The 12,990-nt window shown below is 33.8% G+C and overlaps 1 protein-coding gene across 1 annotated transcript; it reads left to right on the plus strand.

The window, feature by feature from the left end:
• The first annotated feature begins 205 nt into the window (after positions 1-205).
• On the plus strand, positions 206-9,287 carry LOC139494697 (zinc finger protein 227-like). The gene is made up of 2 exons (XM_071282874.1): positions 206-293; positions 7,893-9,287. Exon 2 carries the CDS (start codon positions 7,949-7,951, stop codon positions 8,960-8,962), a length of 1,014 nt encoding a protein of 337 aa, XP_071138975.1. The 5' UTR covers positions 206-293; positions 7,893-7,948; the 3' UTR covers positions 8,963-9,287.
• Positions 9,288-12,990: the final 3,703 nt, after the last annotated feature.

Consider the following 12,990-nt stretch of genomic DNA (forward strand, 5'->3'; position numbering starts at 1 on the left):
ACTTTTTTTTAACAAATTTAATTTAACAAGTCCTAACAAGGGAATCTGTAAAAAAAAATCTTAATAATTTCAATGATTTTATAAAATAAATAATCAGTTCAGTGATTTTCACTGTAACATAAAAACACACAAAAAACCCCAAACAAACCCAACCCTAATGAGCTTTGTTAAAAATGTGTTCCATAGGTATTTAATCGCGATTATAGTGCCCTTTTATTTCACGCAAGTAAAAACGACGACTCTGTTTACCTGTTTACTTTGATCATATTTATTGACCTATACAAAGATATTTGGTAAGTAGACAACGATGTTTTGTATTACATAATCAAAGATTATTAGTCCAGTCAATCTAGCTAAAAAAAATCGCCCAACCTCAAACTAATTGCAACAAAAGGTATCTTGGTAAAATTCGATCTATTGGTATATCCTATTGATCATATAAAAAATCGACAGAAATCAATCGGCTAATTTTCGCTGATTTTGGGGTCAAAATATGTGTTTTTGCACAAAAATCGCTGAAAACTGGAAATTTCTTATATTTTATTATACTGACAAAAATATAAGACATGAGTTAAATGTACGAGAATAGGTATACGGATTTTTTTTTATATAAGAGACAATATTATAAAAAAAATCTTTAAAAAATGGAAATTTTTTGGTTAAAAACTGTATTTTTGTGAAAAAATCGATAAAAACTGGAAATCAATCATCACTAATAGTCAAAGCATAAACAAGTCGATTTTCAAACATTTTTTAGACAGTATGTTACCTCACAATACGATGCTCATCTTTGCTGTTTTGTAAACATCAGAATTTTTGGGTTAAAAAGTTACTTTTTAATGAAAAACTACGGAAAACTGAAACTAAACTGTTTATCTGTGTAAAATGTACTTTAATAAAACACGCTATATTTTTGTTTAGAAAATAAGTGATTGAATATTTATGATTGAAAAGAACCATATGGAGCATATTTAAAAGAAACAAAAGCATATCTTCAAATTGATAAAATAAAAGGATGATTTTAAGTAGTTGCCTCCTTGAAGTACAAAATATGTAACTGACAACAATTTATAATAATATCAGTTTTTAACTTGAGTCTGAGAAAAGTTCGTCAGCTTCTACATCAATGTCACCATGCCTTGAATTCATACAGCTCTGACCACGACATTCACCACATGATATATTACATTCTAAACCGTGTTTTCGACATGTGCAGCGACGAGTATCACAATTAGTCTTGCAGTTACAACGTATGATTGAAAGGAGTCTTTGTGGAGCGGGTTGTCTTTTAGTCTTAATAGGCATCAGTTTTCCATTAACGATTAACCAACCGAAATCACAAGGATCTATCTCTTCTCCTCCAATCCATGTCTGAATTTGGAAATATGCTCTTAAGCTGTGATATGTAGCAGTTTCAGTAGTTGGTGGTAGAGTATGTATTTGAATCACTTCTTTGCAAGTTAAAACTCGGTTTGCAAACTTTTTATATCTGAGAATGTCAAGTCCCTCGTGCGGAACACCTCCATACAAAAACGTGATTACTTTTTCCCCGGCATTCTTGACGTCTTCAACAAGAGACTCTTTCAAAAAAACCTCACCAAGTTCTTTTAATGTTGGACTATCTATGAATTTCTTTAACGTAGGTACCTTTCCTAAACCATACAACTTTGATGTCGTATCACAACCACTTATTGCGTGAATTATCGGAAGGACTTTACACATGTCTTGTCCAAGAATGACTTTCGTTTTATTTATGTCCCATATTTTTGACTTAGTCTTCTTATCATGGTTTGGTTTGAAGATAAGATTCTTAGATCCAAAATTGTAATAGTACAACAGAAGTACCAACAGGTCAGTATCTTCACCAAGGAGTATTGTTGGGTGAAAAATGGACGATTCCACTGCAGTTTTAGCAATCAGGACATCTGCATCTGCTGAGGCATGTTTCGTTTCAATACCATTGGAATGCATCTTTTTACTCAGCATTTCAATAAAGTTCTGTTTATTTTCATTGTTAGCCAGAAATGTTTCCTTCTTTGACCTAAAAGGTGTTGTCTCTGTAAATGTTACCTTTGTCCCGAAGATTCCTTTAGTTCGCTTAAGATGCATTGCATCCTTCGTATCAGGACCGGATACGTATCCATCAAATACAACAACGACTGAATTTGTTCCATTACACTTTACAGAATCAACGTACCTTTTACAGATTTCTCCAAATGTTAACCCACTTTTCCACGGTATTTTATGCATAAGTGATCCGCCATCAACAACATAACTGTAAACAGTATCTGTATACTCAGTGGTGCAGTCTCCAAGATTCCAAATCGCATCCGCTAGAGTTGACTTTGATGCTGCCCTCATAAATCCAGACGAATCAAACATTGAACTTGGTTGACTAGATAGTTCATAACTAAATATTTCTGATTTGTCTTCATAGATACTGTCTGCAGCTACGATAAATCTTTACACAAAAAGGTTTGTCTTGAAGTGTGATGGCTTGGTGTTTTCTTTTGAAAGTGAAATCGGATACACATTTACCTTCCATTGATTTTAATATACTGAGTCCAATATCTTTAGCTCTATCTGCATTCACATCTGATGTTGCTGATACACCCGTCTCTATGTTTCTCATACCCTCTTCTTCAATAAACGGGTTTCTCTCCTCCAGAAAGGAAGCAAATATTATTGTATCTTTAGTGTCCCTTTTTTGACGACTTACACCATCTTCTTTATGCTGATCTGACGAATAGAATTTTGTCCCCGTAAATGACATCATTACGCTATTTATCTCGGCACAATCAGGCATAGATAAAATCCAGAGTGCTCTTTGACTTTCACTCATACCTCGTCCTCTGGTAAGTCCACATGTAGTCTTAATGCTTCGCATTAACGCTTGCTCTATCGCCAAATCAGATGAAATGCCTGCCCAATATTGATCAGTACGTCGGATCACATGATATCCTGCTTCAAATAGAGCTGCTACTTCCGCATTTTTGTCCTTAAGACATTCCATTTGGTTTAGATATATCCATGCAGACTTCGCATACAAATTGTGCCCAGAAGCTGTAAAATATGGTAGCATAGCCTTTAGAGATTCCAAATGTAAAGTCCAATTCCCAGTTCTCTCTGCCTTTATAAAATCACGTAGGATGCATATCATGTCCATATACTGGAACCAAAGATTAGCTGTTTTGTACTTCGATCGCGAATGTCGAAATTGTTGTATTTTCTCTTTTATAGTGTCCAATGAATTACTCTGATTTACGTCTGCCAGACACACATCTCCTTTTAAAAATAAATCTAACAGATCGGCAGCATGTGACACTTCTTCCGTGTAGCATGTGTCATGAATTTGAACTTTAGAAGTATCATAAGTTTGAGTAAAGTTTCCCTCTGCATTTTCTTCTGAGTTTACTTCAATTTTCGGAACTGGAATCCCATTAATATTTGAGAGTATCAATGCAGTGAGAGCAGTGTCTAATAGGAAGTGACCCCTTACAGCCCTAGCAATTGCCTTTCCACTTAACATATGTGATACCGCTGTGGATGCATATACAGTTTCGAAGATATTCATCAATCCTTACCCAGACATAAGGTATCCGATGCTCCCGACAAAACTCATCTCTGCATGGAATCCTCCAAGTTTCAGTACAAGAGATTTAAGTGAGCTGGTAGTAGGTTCGTTTTGAACTATCATCATTGCCTTCCAGTACACTGGCTGATCAAAAGTTAATATAGGAGTGCATTTGTTCTGCTTAGCCTCTTTACAGACAAAATGGAGTGTTGTATAGATGCACGACTCGTCGCTAGGATTAAGATCGATCATAGGAAGAAATGTTATATTTGACTGTCCAGGATACGATCCACTAGTTGTATGCATTATACTGTTATAGCTGACCAACTTGCACTGAACTTTAAGGGCCAGCAAATTTTTGATAGTAAGTCGAGCTTCCATGACTTATTTTTTATCTCTCTTTTCTCGATTACTTCATATTTCAATTTTTGAAACGAATTGGATTGTTCTTTATAGAATTTGATGTTTATTTTAGCTAATGCAGTTATTTCTTTTATACTTGGGTTTGTGCGAGGAACCGATCTTGCTGTTTTGATGCCAGGAGTTGAGGCTGCTATAATACCCATCCCATGAAAAGTTCCGAAACCATCTAAAGATCTAATATTGTGGTCAACATTATCTGCAATGTACTGATTGGTTTTCATTTGCAATCTCTGTGCTTCTTGACGCAGCTGCATTCATCTCAAATTTTTGTACCTCACTGTAGGATGAACAGAACCCAAGATTGAATAGTGTGTCAATAAGAAACCGAGAACTAAAGTGGTGGTGCATTTGAATTCCTAAGCCAATCTGCAATGGTGCTATAACACTCCGCGGTCTTGTTGCCTGTATGATTGCATGTCCAATAGCTGAAATTTTAGTGACACAATCTGCTTCGCTAAATAGTGAGTTCAAAAATATTCGTAGTGAACGAGGGACATAGTCAGCATTTGAGGTCTCGGACTCCATGTCTTCTGCAGACGGATAGAAAATGTCTTTCGATGTTAATAGCTTGATGTCTTCTTTAAGAAGCTGTGCTGCAGTTGATATAATAGATTTTTTTTCTTCTTCCTTATTTTCTTTTCCTATACGGTTATAAAAGTTATGCAATATCGGCGAAATATTGTCACGAAACGTCAGGACACTTGGTTTTCCTTCTTCTTCTGTAAACATTATAGATTTACCAAAATAATCCTGGATTTTCTTCTTCATGTGGACAACTAAATAAGTATTGTCTTAACCACATAACTGTTCCATCTCCCGTACCAATTCGGCGATTGATATCTGCTTTTGATTCTTTTCTATTCTCAACATAATTGCCTGGAATCCGTTTTCTGCTATGTCATTTTTTGGTCTACCTGCGTAGGATATTTTTCTCTTTTTCAAATTGTCTTCTGGTGTTTTAGCAATAGTTTGTGGCATTTGCTTGCTAGTTCTAAAGTTTGAGTTGCATTGTGCATGATACACCGCATCTGCAGCATGCAAATCAGAATGAGCCATCTGTATTCTGCTTAATACTTCTTCTTCCCATTTGTCATTTCTCTCTCTGCATGAACTTTCAACTGAAGACTGAAATTCTAAAGTTCTGACACAAACAACGTCATATCCTCTTTTTCTTTTGTAGTTCTTTGCTGTTTGGCCGCAGAACAAGCAGTTTTCTTTGAATTTGAAAAGTGGTTTGCTGGACCTTAACCCTCTTTCCGGAGTACTGATTTCTGTGTCTACATCCACGCTTGTTTTCCATCTCGTCGCCGTTTTCCAGGAGCTTGACACAAAAGATGCAGTTGTCCATTGTGCCATCTGAAATAATAATAATAAATGTTAAAAATCAACCTTAAGATTATTTTTTCATTAAAAATATTCATGTATGTCATTTTGAGTTGCGAATTAAACTTTTGGTTTTATTTACAGGATTTTAAAAATATAAAACAAATAATTAATTATTCTTTTGCCTCGTAAATTGTATGAATTTATACACATCAGATGAAGACGCCAATTAATAAATAATATCCTTTAGAGCCGCCAATATTTAAAAAAAATAAATATAAACGCATATATGAATATAGATAATAAAACGGCTATAAAACGGCAATCTACACTATAAAATGTATAAAAAGCGCAAAGATCAATTGGTATCAAACGAAATAAAATAGTAATGGAAAATATTTAACTTGCAATGGACAGAATTGCCCTTAAAACGTTAAAATTTCAATGTTCTTTACGATAATTGCAAATATGTAATAACGCTAACGGCTTTCCATACTTTTTTTCCATCCGAAATAGCGTAGGCCAGCAGTGGTCACCAAATGCATTTTTTTCGATGTTTTGGATAAATTATAGTTGGGGGTTAATAACCAAACGACTTATGACAGTTTCTGAGCTTAAATTCAATATTTATTATATTTAATTCATAAGAAGCCGTTGCAAGAGCCAAGGTGTACAATATTGGATCATATTGATTGAAAGATTGTACAAACCAAACAATTGTCTTTACTGAACGTTTGTATTTGGATTTCACACTATAAATACACTTACAATACCACTCAGGGTCTTTTATTTCATTAAAATACTTACCAATACCTGCAAAATCGTCGATAACAAAACAACAAATTCGTCTGCTACATTGCGGTTATTTCCCTTTTGTGAACTCTTTCACTCTACGGTAGCCCGAACGTAACGTTATTTACACGAAAGTTATTAGAAAATTTGAAATCGATTTTAAGAAATAACTAGCCGATCGATTTTTGTCGATTTTTAATATGTTATTTAGACATATATTATAATTCAAATTCACCAAAAATTTCTTTTGTTGCAATTAGTTTGACGTTAATAAACTTTATATGTCGATTGAACAAAATGAACCGCAAAAACAATAAAGCTGAGGAATATTTTATTACATCTTTTAAATTAAAGTATATATCTTGACAAATGGTATGTTATGTATCCATACTTTACAAGTTTACAAAATAATTGTGTTTATGGAACGCCTAGTTAACTTTAACTGATTTCCCCCCTATAAAATCTTCACTGTAAAGTTATGATAGCAGAAGTGTAAAACTTTCCTGACTGTAAGAAATAAGCAACCTGCTATATGGGGGAGACAACAACAGAAGGCAGGCTACAATGCAGCACTTGCACCCACAAAGTGGAAATTAATTAGGGATCAAGATATTAAAGTTGCAATAACTTGTTTCCCAATCCACAATACATGAATATGTTTAAACTAAACTAAGGCAATGTGTTTTCCCTAAAACATATTCTGATCTTCCCTACATCTTATTTAGATGTTGAGTTTTTCAAAAATATATTTCATTGTCAAGATAATTCACCATAAAGATGTTGATAGTTATTATTTGTAAACAAATTTATCATTTTGAATTAAAATATTTCTTATTTTCTTTAAATCAACAAAATAGATATGCAAAAGTGATTATCCATGTTTATTTGTGTTTGGTAACATTATTATCACTGATTATAAGTCAAATGTATTTGAATGAAATTATTTTCTTAATTCAGTTAGGGAGCAACCATTTAACTTTAAAAAGGGGAGGGGGTATTTTTAAGGTATGAGAAAATCTTCTGCGTATTCAGGATACTTTTTTCTGTCATCTGATTGACCACAATTTTGAATTAAATTTCTGATCAGAATATTTTTTTTGGAAATAAAATCATAATGCATCCAATCCCCAACCAATTCTCCACCTTGATATTGAATGTTAATCAAATATTCAGCATGCTCCTACAGGTACTTAATAAGCACTTTTAATACTCAGATTTTCTATAGAAAAGTAAATTAACAAAAATACAGAAAAAGTAAATTAACAAAAATACAGAACAATTCAAAACAGAAATGGCAATTTAAAAAGCTCTAATACATCAAACAAATAGATAACAACTGTCATATTCCTGACTTGGTACTGGTATTTTATTTATAGGGATATGCTGTCTGTTATTGGCAGAAACCAACATAGAACAATACAATTTTGACAAAAAGTGAAATTGAGCTACATTTGTACAGTAATTTTCCCCTAAAATTACTTTAAATTCAAAATTGCTCAATGTTAACCTATATGAAATAAGGAAATATATGAAATATGATAAGAACACAACTTATATATGAGAGTCTGCACAAAGTTTCAAGAATTATCAACATGATCAAGTGCCCACTTAAAACTAAAAATTTTTATCATGATTTATTTAGCAAATAACAAATATATGTACATGACAACAGATTAAGAAAATTTATTAAAGCAGAGAAGACAGCCCTCGAAAGTACTGTGTACCTGTAATAAAACATGCAAGATATTTCGTCTTTTTATAATTTTCTTCTCTTTATCAGACCCGGGCTACTTTTAGAAAACAAACAGAGGACGAGAAAGTGAAGAGGTAGATCAAATGTCTCACAACAGCATCACGGTTACACCCATGATGGTCTCCTTTGATCAGATTACAGGTCAATCAATGCAAGAACCCACCAGATTTCATGTTGAAGGAAACAATAGTAATGAAAAGTTAGAGGATCAGATAAGAATACATGGTGGAGATATATCTTATAACGGGATAAGAACATGTAATGTATTAAAGACATACTCAAGAATTCAAATCGGACTTGTTGAAGATAAACCTTACAAATGTGGTGTTTGTGGTAAGGGTTTCGGTGATAACAATTCTTATCATATACATATAAGATCACATACGGGTATTAAACAATATACATGTGATGTATGTAGTAAAGGTTTTAGCCATCACTATTCTTACAAAAAACACATTAATAAAATACACACTGGAGGAATGTCTTACACTTGTGATGTTTGTGGTAAAGGATTAAGATATTTCAGTTCCTTTCAAAGACACATCAGAATACATACGGGAGAAAAACCTTATAAATGTGATGTTTGTGGTAAAGAGTTTAGCGACAACGGTTCTTGTCTTAGACACATGAGAACTCATACTGGTGATAGGCCACATACGTGTGAGGTATGTGGCAAAAGATTTGGTCTGAACCAGCAATTACTCACTCACACGAGAATACATACTGGTGATAAACCTTATAAATGTGATGTTTGTGATAAAGCGTTTAGTGACAGTAGTGCCTACCATGTACACTTAAGAACACACACTGGTTACAAACCTTATAAATGTGATGTATGTGATAAAACGTTTAATGACAGTAGTGCCTACCGCAGACACACAAGAACACATACAGGTGATAAACCTTATAAATGTGAATTATGTGGTAAAGGGTTTAGGGAAAACGGTACTTGTCGTAAACACATAAGAACTCATACTGGCGAGAAACCTTACAAATGTGATGTATGTGGTAAAGGGTTGAGTCAGAGTTCTAGTTTAAAGACACACATGAGAACACATACTAGTAAGGATTCTCATGTATGTGATAAAGGGTTGTGAAATAGTGATTAATATTTTGAATATGATGCATTTGCGTAAAGATATTATAAGAATAGAGACTTCCAGGAACACATCTAACAACTAACTTTTGAATTACCAAATAAATGTGTACTGTTTTAAACACAGTTTAAACGATTAACACCAGTTTTATTAGTGAACCAATTTAATAAAAGACGCATGAAATGTTATAAAAGTCACAGGCATTACAGGCGTAATTGTACGGAAATAGTTTCAGGGATTTTCCAACCCTCATGTTTGAGTCCATATATGGGTCCCTGTCCCAAAGAAAAATATGCTCTTTAGGCAGCAACCATTTGATTTTCTGGGGGGGGGGGGGGGGGGGCTATGGTTTTTTTTCTGTACAAACTTTTTTTTTCGCCTGCGGCGAAAAACAATCTATTTTTGTCTTTCAATTTTAGCATTACATATAGTGGCAGCTGAGGGTAAAACAAACAATTTTTTTTTCTCAGAATCAAAGACAAATTATTTTTTTCTCCAAAAACTGGGAACAAACTTTTTTTTTGCTGCCTTATTTCTCAGTTTTCAGCTCTAAAATTCCAAATCTATAAATAGACAACGTTGCAAGATTTTGTTGGTGTCGTAATTTTGTATTTTGTTTCACAGATCTCTTGAATTTTATTCATAATATATGCAAGTTGAGATATAACTTTAATATTGATTCCTTCTCAGAATTCAGAATTTTGAACCTAATAATTCCCCAAACCCATCTTCCAAGTTGCACATGGCTGGTGCTGTGTGCCATTGGTATAAATGAAATAATATATTTTCCCCAAATCCAACATTTCACGAACTTTTAATCCCAATTACATGGGGCTGAGACCCTTCCCCTAAATACTAGGAAAATCATTGAGTTTAACATGTTTAAGGTCAGTTCTTACATGTATGGTATATACCGTCTAGCATGGTTAATCTTATCTTAGGGAGCTACCATTTGATTTTTAGGGGGGGGGGGGGGGGGGGCTAGGATGAAATTTGAAAAAAATAGGCAGGACAGGAGTTTTGAGTAAAAAAAAAGGCAGGATGAGACACTTGCAAAAAAAAAAAGTCAGGACGACAATTTAGGTAAAAAAAAGTCAGGATAAACTTAAAAAAAAAGGCAGGACCGAACAAAGTGAAAAATAAAAAGGCTGGACAGAGATTACAGCTAAATAAAAATGCAGGACAAAATTTTTCATCCTAGCCCCCCCCCCCCCCCCCCCCCCCCCATAAAAATCAAATGGTAGCTCCCTTAACATTGCTTTGATTGGTCAGAATTACCGTTTGATGGTAAGGTCTATTTCTCAGACAGTAGAAACTAAAGGTAAATTATTTTGATGTATGGAATGGTTATGAAATGTACAATGTCTGACAGGGTTATCAGGTGTTGACCTCATTTACAATGATAGTTGATAATGTAAAGCTTATGTGATATTTATATTCATACTTCATGTACTTCTTAAGAACTTTAAAATGATTATAATCATGTTCAGCAAAGCGGGCGATACATTGATGTGTATATTCACTCCTGTATTGTTTTGTGTTTGTACATGTGTGTATATTAATCATGATTAGTAACACAGGCGATACATTGATGTGTATATTCACCCCTGTATTGTTTTGTGCTTGTACATGTGTGTATAATATGAGGCAGGCATTACCTGTAAATGGGGACGAAGTCTGTATGAATTATTTTTTTGTAACTTAAATATTTGTTAAAAAAATAAAACGGAAATACCGTAACGTTTCCGATTTTGGTCCTGTTGTTAGGGATTTTAGTTGTGACGTTATTTCAATTATGACGTCATATGCAATGTAAACAAAGAAACGCTTTCATCAGGTAACGTTTTTTCATAACAAAGAATTATTTAAAAAAATGAAATTGGTATTGCGTTCCTTCCTATTTATACTAGACTGATAAATATATATTTTACTCAAAGATTCATAACGAGACCGGAAAAAGGAAGTATATTGTAGATTTCTGCGCCGGTCCGGGAATTCAAAAAGGCGACAAAAAAAGATTTGAACGATTTTGAGTTCATTAGTACAATGAAAAATTCGGGAAATTTTCCCGATTTTTTTTTTTTTATTGAATTTTCTACTGTTATTGGGGACTTCGTCCCCATATTAATCGTGATTAGTAAAGTGGGCGATGAATTGATGTGTATATTCAATCCTGTATTGTTTTGTGTTTGTACATGTGTGTATATTAATAATGATTAGTAAAGCGTGCGATGCATGGATGTGTATATTCACTCCTGTATTGTATTGTGTTTGTACATATTGCAACGTAAATGGGTTTTCGTGTGTAAACGTATTTTTCATTCATAATCTGTCTCATGACATCATACCCCGCTAGCTCAGCCGTTTACGTTACTGGTAGAGAGGGTTCGGCCTGTGCTTTCGCTCCAGGACTTCTGACAGCATACTGACAATACAACGAAACAATAAATTCAATAAGTGACAGGTATATGAAACCTAAAATATGACAGTGATAACGATTTACAAAGCAATGTGTTTGCTCATATAACAAATGACCAAAATTCATAAAACAGTTTCATATTTAATAGACAAAGACATTATAAATACATAACTATCGCGGTATCTCCATGTGAAAATATCAATTCAGAATTTCAATACATTTTCGAACTTCCCCTTTTTGGACAAACGATGAGGTGAAAAATACCCTTTACAAGTTAACCAATTTAGAGAAGCGTTTGGCCTTAGTGCTATCTACTTGAATAAAATAAAACGATACTACAATTTTGAGGTGTCCGTTTTCTTAAAATATTGAGAGCTGTACACTAGTCGTCTTTAACTAAAATATTATCCAATCAATCAAGTTGTGACGTCAACCTTCCGAGACAAAAAAAAATATACCCACTGGTTCCCACCGACTTTGTTAGACTAGATCATGAACCTCATTATTCTATGACTAGGGAACAAAAATCGATCCAGTAAAAAAAACCATCGCATTTCTCTATACCCGTTTAATTTTCAATCCAACCAGAGCAATGTCTGAAAACGTTTTTCAATATCATTGACCAGTTCAAGATCCAAAACCAAAACATGCGATTATACAAAATTCTATTTCAGAGTAAGGCATGAACAATTCCGTAGATTGACGACCGTTACTCCAAAATATCCCTCGGATTAGCCATCTGTTTAAATATCGCTTTCAAAATGAACTCCATCTCTTTATAAACCCGAAATCATAAAATATCTAGCTAGTGTACAATTCCCTCTATTTATTCTGGAACGGAAACGTAATTTAATATTTTAGAACTGTTTGACTACAAGACCGAAAAGAAATATATCAAATGAGAAGAAATAAATATGTAAGTCAAACATCAAAATACAAAATAGTACGAAAGTTTTCCCCAATCTAAAGAAATACTGCCCTGACGAGGTTTAAATATCCAAGTCTTGACATTGAGTTCAAGCACGAGATAAACGATCCCCGCGAAAAAGTGACCGGACAACTATAGTTATATATAGTATCTAAAAATAGAAAAAGGGGAATTTACGATGACCCACAAACGTTACAATATGTTTATATTAATCGGGTTTAGTAAAGCAGGCGATATTGCAGCTCGTATATTCACTCCTGTATTGTGTTGTGTTTGTACATGTGTTTATATTAATCAGGTTTAGTAAAGCAGGCGATATTGCAGCTTGTATATCCACTTCTGTATTGTTTTGTGTTTGAACATGTGTGTATATTAGTCAGTGTCAGTAAAGCAGTCGACATTGCAGCTTGTATATTATTTCCTGTATTGTTTTTCTGTTTATACATGTGTGTATATGCTTCATGGTCAGCCCAGCGGGCGAGACATTGCAGCTTTTATATCAACTCTTGTAATGGTTAGTGTTTGTACATGTGTGTATATTAACAGTCAACTTAGGAAGGTCACATTTGGGGTACAGATGACGGGATTGTGTGGACGACAGTTTCAACACATTCGTCGTAATCATCTTGCTACATATCTATCAATTTGATTGATTTTAAGTTTTTATTATCTGAGTTGATG

Source organism: Mytilus edulis, chromosome 11 (genome assembly GCF_963676685.1).
Source record: "Mytilus edulis chromosome 11, xbMytEdul2.2, whole genome shotgun sequence".
In the NCBI taxonomy this organism is placed as follows: Eukaryota; Metazoa; Mollusca; class Bivalvia; order Mytilida; family Mytilidae; genus Mytilus; species Mytilus edulis.

Bases quoted from the DNA above. Each gene is read 5' to 3' on its own strand.
- LOC139494697 (XM_071282874.1), top strand. From the start codon at position 7,949: ATGTCTCACAACAGCATCACGGTTACACCCATGATGGTCTCCTTTGAT.